Source organism: Salvia hispanica, chromosome 5, assembly GCF_029641045.1.
Source record: "Salvia hispanica isolate PSC_SH4W2 chromosome 5, Shi_PSC_v1, whole genome shotgun sequence".
Classification (NCBI taxonomy): domain Eukaryota; kingdom Viridiplantae; phylum Streptophyta; class Magnoliopsida; order Lamiales; family Lamiaceae; genus Salvia; species Salvia hispanica.
The window spans coordinates 49,151,679-49,163,885 of NC_142696.1; the positions used below are offsets into that span (position 1 = coordinate 49,151,679).

Sequence of the window (12,207 nt, forward strand, 5' to 3'; positions counted from 1 at the left end):
ACCTTTTGTGTCAAAATTAGCCCAGAAAGAAGTTATGCAGAGCAATATCTTGACCCAACTTTGCTTATGGGCCATAATATGAACTTAAAGCTCAACATATTAGAAAATCATGCACGACTACCGTCAATAATTTTATGGAGAGTGATTCTTACGCCCTATATTTATTAATGAATCAGTTAAAACTTATTTAGGGAATTACACCCACGCATCGAGAACCCGAACGCAATTTATTGATTGAAGGAGAGGGGAATAATCAAATTCAAATTATAAATATTGTACAAAACTCCACATTAGATTATGGATTGTTGAAATTTTAATAGATGACAACATAATAGCAACAAAAAATGTCAACACAGTGTCAACGGTTGATGCTATGTTAACATTGTGTTGAAATCAAAATCTTGAAATTTTACATTGGGTTACCATTACGTTGAAACTGTGTTGATGCCAATGTTTTAAAAACCAGATCGGTAAGCGAACCAATGGAGCTACTAGTCCATGGTTCAACCGGTGGGACAATTCTTCCATTCCCAATGCATACAATCTAAGCTGCCCAATATGCGGGGAAACTCGTGCATCGTCCCTTGCATATCCATCAGAGTCTGACAGTCTTCGGGGTAGGCTTTCGAAGATACATCTCCCCAAATATGTGAATGACGCCCTGACAAAAATACTGCAAACACTCGCGGGCAGTCGTCTCGCCTATGTGGAGGTACTCGTCGAACATGACGGCAGCGCCTCCGTAGGCCAACTGCCTGATTGCGGCAGTGCACTTCTGTATAAGCGAGTGACTGGGCCTACCACTCGCATCCTCCCTGAACCGGAAATACTTGGACCGACACTCTAAAGTGTTCACGATATTCATAAATAACGGCCGGTGCATCTTATAACGCTGCTGGAAAAGGTCTCCCCAAACCGCGGCTCCTCGGCGAAGTAGTCGTCAAACAAGCGTTGATGGGCACCGATGTGGTCGCGGCGGATTACGGTTCGATGATGGATGGGGCGTGGGACCGCCAGCTGCTGCTGCTGGCGCAAGTGCTTGTTCACCAACCGATTTATCTCCGCGGATGTATAGGCCCGCAATTCTTCCTTAATTCGTCGCGATTCGTCAGCATCCCCACCACTACCACTAGCCATTTTTGAATCCATAGATCAAATGAGAAATGTACAGTGAAGGAAGAGAAACTCGTTAATACAAGTAGTGCAAATGAAATGAAGTGCAACGAGCCGTATATATATATATATATATATATATATATAGAGTTGATATAAAAAATTTAAAAAATAGCGTTAGCCGGTCGCATCACCGCAATAGCGGACGAGCGATTGGCTAACGCCCTCCCACCGTAGATGAACGCTCATCCGTCGCCCATTAGCCAGCTCCAATAGTGGACGAACGCGACAGACGATCGCTAGCCGGTCGCTCGCCCGTCCGTTCATCCACTATTGTGGATGCTCTAATGAGGTTGGACTTATTCTCCACTAAAATACTTTTAAAATTTTTTTTTATATCTCTCTTATTTTATCAATTGTGCATTAAAACTCAAACTGAACCAAATGTTCACATTCTTTGAGAACGAAGGGAGTACAATAGTTTTATTTTAAAAGATAACATCTTTTGGGTAAATAATTCTGATATGTCTACATTTCACAACCAAACACATGGAATTGTCGATCTTTTTCCACATGAATTATAGTAGTAGTACTCCACTATTTTGTCATTTTTTGCCATTGATTTCGGACGCAATTCTTACGTTCAATTACCATGACTCTATTTAATGAATTTATAGTGGATGAAACTTAGTCACGCATCACTTCACTAGCTAGTTTTTTTTATCTGTCGGAATCCTTCCGACATCTATATCTACTTACTGAACATCACCTACAAATTACAAGCTTTAATATTTTGTCATTTTAATTGACTTCCTTGCACTCTAAAGCAAGTCTTCTCTACTTTAGGGAATGTATAATTTTATCTTCATCTATTTAAACCGCTGCACTTGATAGAATGAGTATCCCACAAATACACATCACTTCCATTAAGAGAGAATGATTTCTGATAAAAGAATAGCAATCAAATATCTTCTTTTTATTCTAGCTTGTGTGTTTGTTTCTGCAGGAGATGCAAAAGTGAGATGCATAGAGAGGGAGAGACAAACTCTTCTAAGCTTCAAGAGTGGCCTCATCGATGACTACGATATTCTCTCGTCATGGCGAAGCGACGAATGCTGCAAATGGGATGGTGTTGAATGCAGCAATACCACTGGCCATGTCATCGCCCTCCGACTTAATGCTGCTAACTATTATAGGGTATTGCAAGGTGAGGTTGGTTCTTCCTTGCTTGAGTTGCATCATTTAAACTATCTTGACCTCAGTTGGAATGATTTTGGAGGCAATCCAATCCCAAAATTCATTGGTTCCAAGAAAAAGTTACAACACTTGTATCTCATCGGTTGTAACTTTGGTGGGATTGTTCCTCCTCAATTAGGGAATCTTACCAACCTGAAATCACTTGATCTCTCAGAAAACTCTTTGAAGATTGAGAATCTCGATTGGCTTACAAGTCTCTCTTTGTTGTCTTATCTTAGTTTGAGTCAAATCGACTTGAGTCAAACTAACTGGCTGCAGCATATCCTGAGCCTTCAGTCCCTCTATGAATTGCACTTGGACTCTTGTAACATAGGAGGCACAACTCTAGTGGGACCATCTGTTAATTCTTCTTCTACATCTCTTTCTTTCATTTCTTTGTCAGATAATCAGCCCACCTATTCCTCGCTCCATTGGTTATCTAACATAAGCAGAACTCTAGTAAAACTAGACATTTCAACCAATGCTTTAGGAAGCCCAAAATCTGATGCACTCATAGAGAGATTGGTGCTTATAGAGTATCTTGATCTTTCTAATAACAAGCTTGAAGGTCAAATCCCAAAAGCTCTGTGGAATTTGAGTCGTTTGTGCACCTTAGTCCTTTATGAAAATGAGTTAAGAGGAAACCTTGATGAGTTGTTTGTAAACAGCACGTCCATGAAAGGAATATTGGAATCACTCCAAATTCTGGACTTGGGTCATAATAAATTCAATGGATCATTGCCAGACCTGAGAGCATTTTCTGCATTGACAGAAGTGTACCTTGGTGGAAACAACTTCACAGGCTCCATTCCTCTAAGTATAGGCCAACTCTCTGAGCTTCAGGTTCTAGATCTTTCTAGTAATTCGTTGAATGGTGTAGTCTCAGAATCCCACTTCAACAAGCTCGGAAAGTTAAAGAAACTATGTTTATCTTTCAATTCATTGATATTGCATTTTGCTCCTAATTGGATTCCAACTTTTCAGTTGGATGCTATATTGTTAGCAGGATGCAATGTGGGCCCATCTTTCCCAAAATGGATTCAAACACAGAGAAATTTCTCAGTTCTTGATCTCTCTAATGCTAGTATAATAGGTGGAGCGCCAACATGGTTATGGAGCACTTCACCTTTGTTAGAGTACTTATTTCTTTCCAGCAATCAAATTAGTGGCACTATTCCCAATCTCTCATCCACTTCCCTCACACTTTTAGATCTTAGTAACAATAGTATCTCAGGACCTATTCCATTACTCTATGCCACTAATATTGTTCAGCTGAGTGGAAATAAGTTCTCTGGTTCAATCTCATCTATTTGCAAAACTCGCCATGATCAGCTTGGTGCCCTTGACCTCTCCCATAACGAGTTGTCTGGAGAGATTCCCAACTGCTGGGAGAAAATGCCAAACTTGAATATTCTCAATTTGGGTAACAACAGGTTATGGGGTGAAATTCCTAGTTCTTTGGGACATTTGCATTACCTCACGGCACTGCAGTTGCGAGGTAATAGTTTATCTGGAGAGTTTCCTTCCACTTTGAGAAGTAGCCATAGTTTGCAGCTATTTGATGTTGCAGAGAATGAGTTAACAGGAGACATCCCTACTTGGTTTGGTGAAATGTATCAAATGAAATTTCTAAACCTTGGCAGAAACAAATTGCATGGTAGTATTCCTTTTGAGATATGCAATCTTACTCATATTCAAATTCTGGACTTGTCTAGAAACAACTTGTTTGGGAAGATTCCAGATTGTTTCAGCAATTTTACTTCATTGGCTCAAATCAATAAGCCTGCTGATATTATGCTTACGCATTATGTTACTTATGTCAAATTCAATGATGATCTTCCAAATATTTTTGTTGAAGAGTACTATGAGTCTTTGTTAATTCAGTGGAAGGGCCAGAAATCAGAAAATGGGAAAAATCTCGAGCTTTTCAAACTCGCTGATTTATCAAGCAATAAATTGAGTGGAAGCATTCCTCAATCATTTTCCAGTATGAGGGGATTAATTTCCTTGAACCTATCATCGAATAGTTTTACAGGAAGTATAATTCCAGATATTGGTGAGATGGAAATGCTAGAATGTCTTGATCTATCAAAGAATCAGTTGTCTGGGAAGATACCCACAAGCTTGGCACAATTAAATTACTTGGCTGTTCTTAATTTGTCGAACAACAATTTGTCCGGAAAAATTCCACCAAGTACTCAACTCCAGAGCTTCAAAGCATCTTCTTACGCCAAGAACAAGGGACTCTGTGGCCCCCCACTAGCGTTGTGCCCCGGCGATAGCTTGAGGCCGTCCACCACTAATCCGGGGGAAAACATGAATAAGAAAGGCGGCAGCCTCTCTTTTATGCAAGAAGTGGGCATATCGATGGGCTTTGGTTTTATATTTGGATTTTGGGGAGTGGTTGGTACCTTCGTACTGAAGAAATCGTGGAGAATTGCATTCTTCAACTTCTTTGGTGATGTTGGAGATTGGTTCTATGTGAGGATCGCTATATTTGTGTCAAAAATGAGAAGATGCTGAAATGCTAGGTAACTATACTAAATTTTACTTTGTCAAAAATGAGAAGATGCTGAAATGCTAGGTAACTATACTAAATTTTACTTCACTTTTAACCATTTCCATTTGTTTAACTATGTATGCTACATACATAAGTGCATATACTTATAAATAAATGCTTTTATGTTTTACTCATATGTATAATTTCAGCTGCAAATACATGTGCTTAGTTTAAAAAGTTTAGGGCAACTGAAATTAAATTAAACCATGCACGCTTTATATGATTCATAATTGAATGTATCATTTCTTTCTATCAGAAGTAGTACTAGTATAACTTATTTTTATTTACCTCAAGATATTATTCTATCTTTCTATTCTTTGTTAGTGTAGTATAATTTATTTTTATTTAACTCAAGATATTGTTCTATCTTTCTATTCTTTGTTGACAGAGGTGGACAAGCTAGTATATGGTACAAGAAGAAGGAAGAATAAGTATTGCTACGAATAGTTTAAGTACCTCTCAGTGTGTTGGTCATGTATTTTAATTAGTCGTGATGTAATATTTAATGTATCCCTTAGTATGCTGGTCATGTATTTTCAAATTGCAGAGATGATGTTATATTATAGAATGTCACCTTCCTAAATTGTCCTTATTTCCTATAACTTCTGAGGCAATTGTGACATTAAATAATTATCATGTGCTATATATCTCCATCTTTGTTTGATTAGTCATAGTTGACTTCACCTGTGTATTTTCTGGTCTCCTAATCAAAATATGCCAACTTTCTAACAATTTCTTTCTCTATTGGATGTTTGCTAAGTTTGTGTTTAGAACTACATATTTAAGACAAACAATATGAAATAAGCTTCATTTAAGAAGTATTAATGGTGTTGAAATTAAACTTGCAGAATTCACCAAGGTCAGTTCCAAGATATGAAAAATTCCTGATTTAAACACAGTTGAGAAAATTGATGGAAGCCTTACAAATAGACAATCAAAAGGTAAAGGCTATTTACTAGTGTTTTAACTCTACATTACCTTCTCATTCACAACATAAAATTGCAAGAAGACCCAACAAAACAATTGAGTCACATAAATCCTAGTGCAACTACTCCATCAATGCTCGTTTTTTCGTCGGTGTAGACAACGGGCTAGGTGTCTCTTTGAAGGCTGACGGGCAATAATCACTTATCTTGTATATCCCACAACGCGGTCTAAGAGGAGTGCACACAGTCTGCCCAAAACCTACCTATTTTCAACAATACCGAAAACATGCTCATATAATAACACTATATACTTTACTAATGAAAAAACGAAGGTTGTTCGGAATGAATTGAGGATAAAATTCGAACAATGAACCCTAAAGTGAAGGCATTCAATTTAATGAGGATCTAGACAACATAGCGCGTAGCTTAATTAGTAAGAAGATTCCTCTCCCCAGCCAGTAGGTTGGGGTTCGGGTTACCTTGGACGGGATATGCTTCGAGCGAAAATCTTTGCATGATTTTATATGATATAGTTTTCTTGTTTAATTGTGAAATGATGGCATCATGCAGCAAGTGAATAACCAGAGAAACACACTAGCTAGCAAAAACAAACCAGAAGAGGATTGATGGGAACCCATTCTTCCTTGGGTAGCCATTCCTGCAAAGATTCTCTGGTCTGCTCGGGCGTTGAACTTCTCTAACGAAAAAACACAAAAATCAAGGGTGAAACTCAAGAGACACGATAAAAGGACATTTCCCGGCACAAATGAATGAATACCTGCTTAGTGCCCGGGCGCGAAACCCATCCAAGGCGATTGCAAATACGGTGCACGTGAGTGTCTACGCATATTCCTTGTACATTGTTCCACCCGACATTCATGACCTAGCAAAACAAAACCTAGTGAGAATTTTATAAGATGTGCATTCTAAATTTATTCAAGTAGTATGCAAGTGATGATTTAATGAGCTTGCTAATAGATGAATTTAAGATTAACTACTTGAAATTTGAAGATTTAGCAACAGGTATGGCTCATTGAACCTGTTAATGCAGCTGTTTTATGAAATTCGAATATTTTTTAAAATGTGTAGGAGTATTTTTTTTTTTTAGTTTAATACAGTTAATTTACTTGCAAGTAGTATAATTTATTTATTTATTTATATATAAAAAATTGTTAATACAACATAAATGGTTCAATACAACTTAAAATGTTGGCCCAAGTATACTCATAAAATATAAGGGCCCAAAATTAATATACTACATATTGTGTCAAAATTAGCCCAGAAAAAAGTTATAATATCTTGACCCACCAACTTTACTTATGGGCCATCATATGATCTTTAGAGCAATACAATTCAAACTTAAGAAATCAACATTCAACAATCTGATAAAAATAATTAATCAAAAAAGGTTAATCAATTATTATCAATTATTAATACCAAAAATCGTTTTGGTTAAAATGATAATGTTTAAGACATTATAAATCAAGATACTTTGTGCGCGACTGCGACATAAAGAATTAGTACTATAAATTGTTGTTCGGTTTTCTAGATAAAATAATATTAAAATTTAATCTAGGATTTGGTTGTTAGATTATTTTAGTGGTTAGCTATGAGATTGAATCTCATGAACCAAATACACTACAAATTTAATTTGGAATACAATCTTGCAAACCAACACCCCCTAAAAAAATATAAATAGTACTACATCCGTCCAAAAAAATAGACAAGATTATATGACACGAGTTTTAATGTATAGTTGGTAAAATAAGAGAGATATGAAAGAAGTAGTGAAATATGTGTTAGTGGATAGTGGAGTCCACATTTAAAATGACGTGCATGATTAGTATTGAATGAAAATTTCCATTTTTGGACTTGGTCGAATTTTGATGGACACCCAAAAATAATAAAGCTAGTCTAATTTTTGTGAACGAAAGAAATACTATTTAAAAAAGTAATAAAAGGGCATTCTCTAACTAAAATAAAGCCAAGCATCACATTATTCCATACTAGTATCATTTATGCTCTTGTGTCCACATTCATTTAATATACTAGGAGATACCACCTAATGCCCATAACCACAGTGCATAATTTAATTCTTTATTTTTGTGAAAAGTATTCTTCTGAAAAATTAAATCCAAAATTGTGCAATTATTTTAAGAAAACAAAGCTCAACTTCATATAGAAATTATTATTCATATAATGTGTGAATATCCCACATGGTATCTATAAATTGGAGTGTTGTGGTGGATATGTCATATGCCCACCAATATAGCCATTATAGCAATCAAATTAATTACTCAATTCGGAAGCATAAAATGGTAGTACTATGAAAATGTGGTTTGTTACGCATGAAATGGGCCGAGGAATAGAAGTGAAGATGAGAAAATGCATAAAATTGTTGGAGAATGAAACTTCAATCAATCTTGCATGCATGCCAATAATTTTATATGAATCCAAATTGACAAGTCTTAGCTATTTTCGATCACAATTCAACCTATCATTAAGAAATGGTGTTTCTATGAATACTTTTATTAATGGTGAAAATTAACCAACGTCTAAGAGATCGAACAAAGTGAAAAATGAAACTATAAAAATCTAATGTAAAACACAATAATCGCAAAAGATTGAATTAAGCACAAAACGAGGTATAAAACTTTTTCTTCTCAAATCGACACCCACAAAGAAATTAGCATGAGCAGCATCGAAATATTTTAACTTAATCAAGCAGAGTAGAATTCGATTTGTCTTCTATAATTAAAAGCACATTTCCTTCTGCCATAAGAGTGTCCACAATCAGTGGCGGACACACAGCCAAGGGAGGAAGGGCTTAAGCCCTCCCCAAATCATTTTTTTTTAATATTTCATACTTCAAAAAATTTCAAAATATCTGAAAAAATGTCTTTAGCCCTCCCTAAATTGATGTATCTGAAGTCTAAAATGTGAAAAATTGAATAAGAAGGAGGGGCTGAAACTTGAAATTGCAGAAGGAAGTTTTGATAAAAAATGGGCTGTTAGTTGCTTCTTGAAGAAGAAGATGAGATAAGGCTAATTAAACTAATAGTAATAAATTAATAATGGTAAAATTTGCAAATGTCAAGTCCCCTACCTATAGGCTACACCGTTCTACTTTTATTAGTAACGTTTTAGTGTTTAAAAAATGTGCAATTGTTGCACTTTAATTTACTATTATCACATGTTATAAAAGATGGCAATGTTATATTTTAGAAGGTTTTGTTTTATATGTTAAATAGAGAGAGAAAATATAATTTTTATATTAATATAAGAAAGAACTTTTTACAAAAATGGAAATGTAATATTTTTTATAGGACAAACTAAAAGGAAAAATGTGAGTCATGTGACATCTATTATGGAACAAAGAGAGTATTATTTAATGACGTGGACTCCATCCATTACAAATAACACTATTTCAACTAGTTATCAATTTATGTTTCATATTATATCAATTTCACTTTAAAACTTGTGTCATCGTAAAAATCTCTATTTTTTAAAGACGAAAGAAGTGTATGTTAACTAAAAAAATTTACTGTACAGCCCCTCCTGAATAATAGTTCTGCGTCCGCCACTGTCCACAATAGGCCCGCCGACACCGGCCTATTACTGGACAAGGGGCGCCGCGGCGGAGGGAGCCGCGTATGCGGCGTGGACGGGGCGGAGGGGACGGTGGCTTCGGTGGTTCCGTGGCGGCTTATTGTGAGCCGCCGCGGCAGTCTTCTTCCGTTTTTTTAGTTTAATTTTCTTAATTTATTTTGTAATGACGTGGCGGTAGAGTTTTTTATGGTTGTGGTATGGCTGCTCCTGACTATCGTAGATACTCTTGATTAATCTTACTTGACTTACAAGTAGTAACAAGCAAATTTATCATTCACGTTGACTTGCGAGTCGCCTAAGCTTTTTAATATTATTATAACTAAATTTCTTTTTAATATTTTACTTTTCTGTTGACAATGACCCAACAATAAAGCTAGTTTTTAATAATATTATAACTAAATTTCTTTTTATTATTTTACTTTTGTATTGACGATGACCCAACGCTAAAGCTACAAGCACTAATTTGCAATTGTGGATTATTGACTAATAATGATGCAGAAATGTATAGAGGATAACCGGCGGAAATAAGAACTCAATAAATTGATAACTCTAGAGTATTAAAGCTAAATATATGAAAAAGTAAATCCAAAACTGGTTCTAAGCATATGTTCATTTTATGATTTTGGACATATATCTTATTTTTTGAATTTTTGTATCCTGAACATTTTAACTCGGACCACAATTGGTCATATACTAACAATTCCATCAATTTTTAAACAGCTTTAACCCGATTTTGACCGCTTTTGATGGTTTTAACCATTCCATTCGGGTTAACAAGAATCACACAACTCTGTTCAATTTTGAATGTTCTACATCTTTTTGTTCTTATTCCCATGTGGACACTAAAAACCCAATTGTTAGGATAGTCTATCCTCTCATCGGCAGAGGCAGAATCACATCCTCACAAGTCCACAACTAGTGAGGAAAATCATTACAGCTGTGATTGACGAGTGGCCACCCGTAGTGGACTAGTTCAAATATTTATTGCGAAATTATATTTTAAAGCAAACAAGAAGAAATTGTCTTGTGATGGATGGACAAACCCTACTGTACGTCAATTCTGGCAATTGATGGAAAATAATATATTGACTAGCAATATGATTACAAAACCATCTCGTGTGGTGCACAGTCTTCGGCAATTGATATTCGAGGGTTAACAACGGATTCCACTTTAAATCGCCTTGTTAATAATTCTGTTTGTTGTGAGGTATGAAAGTGTGTTATACTTATACTTGAGGTATAAAATATCGCCTTTTTTTTTTACCAAGGGTATCCACCGACGGGCCCAACAACTATTCCCGCGCTGATTTGTATGAACTTCGATGGATGAGACAGTTGGCCCAAACATTTAAAATTGCTTCATACCAAAAGGAAGGGACCAATCTCCTTACAATTTGATAAAGGATGGACAGAGTCTCACTCAACCATACTACTTGGATTAAAATATCACCTTTTAATAAACCACTTCATTTTAAACATCATTTGTTAATAGGGGAGCGATTAATTGCTAACTCACCATTTAATTGCTAATTACAACTAATTTAAGGCCATAGGATTTTAGAAAACGTGTGGTCTACAATTTGCCACGTGTAAATTTTTTTTTATTAATAAAATAAAAAATATTTAAAAAAAACTCCAAATTAAGGTTTGGGATGAAAATGTCAATATAGTGTTTCGTAAATATCAACACAATGCTTTGAGAATGTCAACACATTGCTTTAAGAATGTTAGCCCATTGCTTATATTGACATTTTGCATGTATTATATTGACATATTTTATATAGTATGTTGATATTTCTGATGTTCGAAAAAATTAAAAATTTTCAAAATTCTTTTCAAATTTTGACGTTGGAACATATGCATGTAGGATATCGTTGGAATCCTTATGAAATTATCTTTAGTTTGATATATGTTATATGAATTTAAATTTTTGGGATTTCTTTTAAAAGTTAGTTATAACTAAACATGTAGTTAATTGACATTAATACCCCTATTGATATTTTTTGGAATTAATCCTATGGTCTTATTGACGTTTTACATTTAGAGATTGATGATCTAAGCCCTTAATTTGAATATCTAATGACTATTATTTAGTTGTAATTAACAATTAAGTTATGAATTAGCAATATAACACTCCTATTTGTTAATATATCTTATTTGCTTCACAATATATATTATGTCATATAAAACCAAACTTCTACGTCATTTGGATAACAATTTGAATATTCTCTTCGTCTTTAAAAAAAATAGATAAACTTGTAAATGACATGGATTTTAAAGTGCAATTAGTAAAGTAAGAGAGAGATAAAATTAGAAAAAGTAAGAGATATAGGAAAAAAGTAGTAGGAATGAATGTTAATAGATTATGAGGTCCACGTTATAAATGATGTGTAGAAATATTATTTGTTGAAAATTTTCTATATTTAAACTTTGTTTAATTTTGGGAGACGATATAAAATGATAAAACTAGTTTTTTTAGGACTAATGGAGTGTTATACTCCATCCGTCCCACAAATATTGTCTAATTTTTCATTTCGGTTCGTCCCACAAAATTTGTCCCATTTCACTTTTTACCATTTTTGGTAGTGGACATATTCCACTAACTCATTCCTACTCACATTTTATTATAAAACTAATATATAAAAGTAGGACCCACATTCCACTAACTTTTTCAACTCACTTTCCATTACATTTCTTAAACCTCGTGTCCGGTCAAAGTGGGACAATCTTTGTGGGACGGAGGGAGTATACGGTAATTAAGTC

At 35.0% G+C, this 12,207-nt stretch overlaps 1 protein-coding gene across 2 annotated transcripts; it reads left to right on the forward strand.

Annotated features, from left to right (window-relative positions):
• The first annotated feature begins 1,906 nt into the window (after nucleotides 1-1,906).
• Nucleotides 1,907-5,492, forward strand: LOC148926979 (receptor-like protein EIX2). 2 transcript variants are annotated; one of them, XR_016130381.1, is made up of 2 exons: nucleotides 1,907-4,933; nucleotides 5,298-5,492. XR_016130381.1 is itself a non-coding variant. In XM_089058271.1 (2 exons), exon 1 carries the CDS (start codon nucleotides 2,050-2,052, stop codon nucleotides 4,870-4,872), a length of 2,823 nt encoding a protein of 940 aa, XP_088914397.1. In that variant the 5' UTR covers nucleotides 1,907-2,049; the 3' UTR covers nucleotides 4,873-4,880; nucleotides 5,298-5,492. The 2 variants fall into 2 exon arrangements, 1 of the variants encoding a protein (XP_088914397.1); XM_089058271.1 differs by having other exon boundaries at nucleotides 1,907-4,880.
• Nucleotides 5,493-12,207: the final 6,715 nt, after the last annotated feature.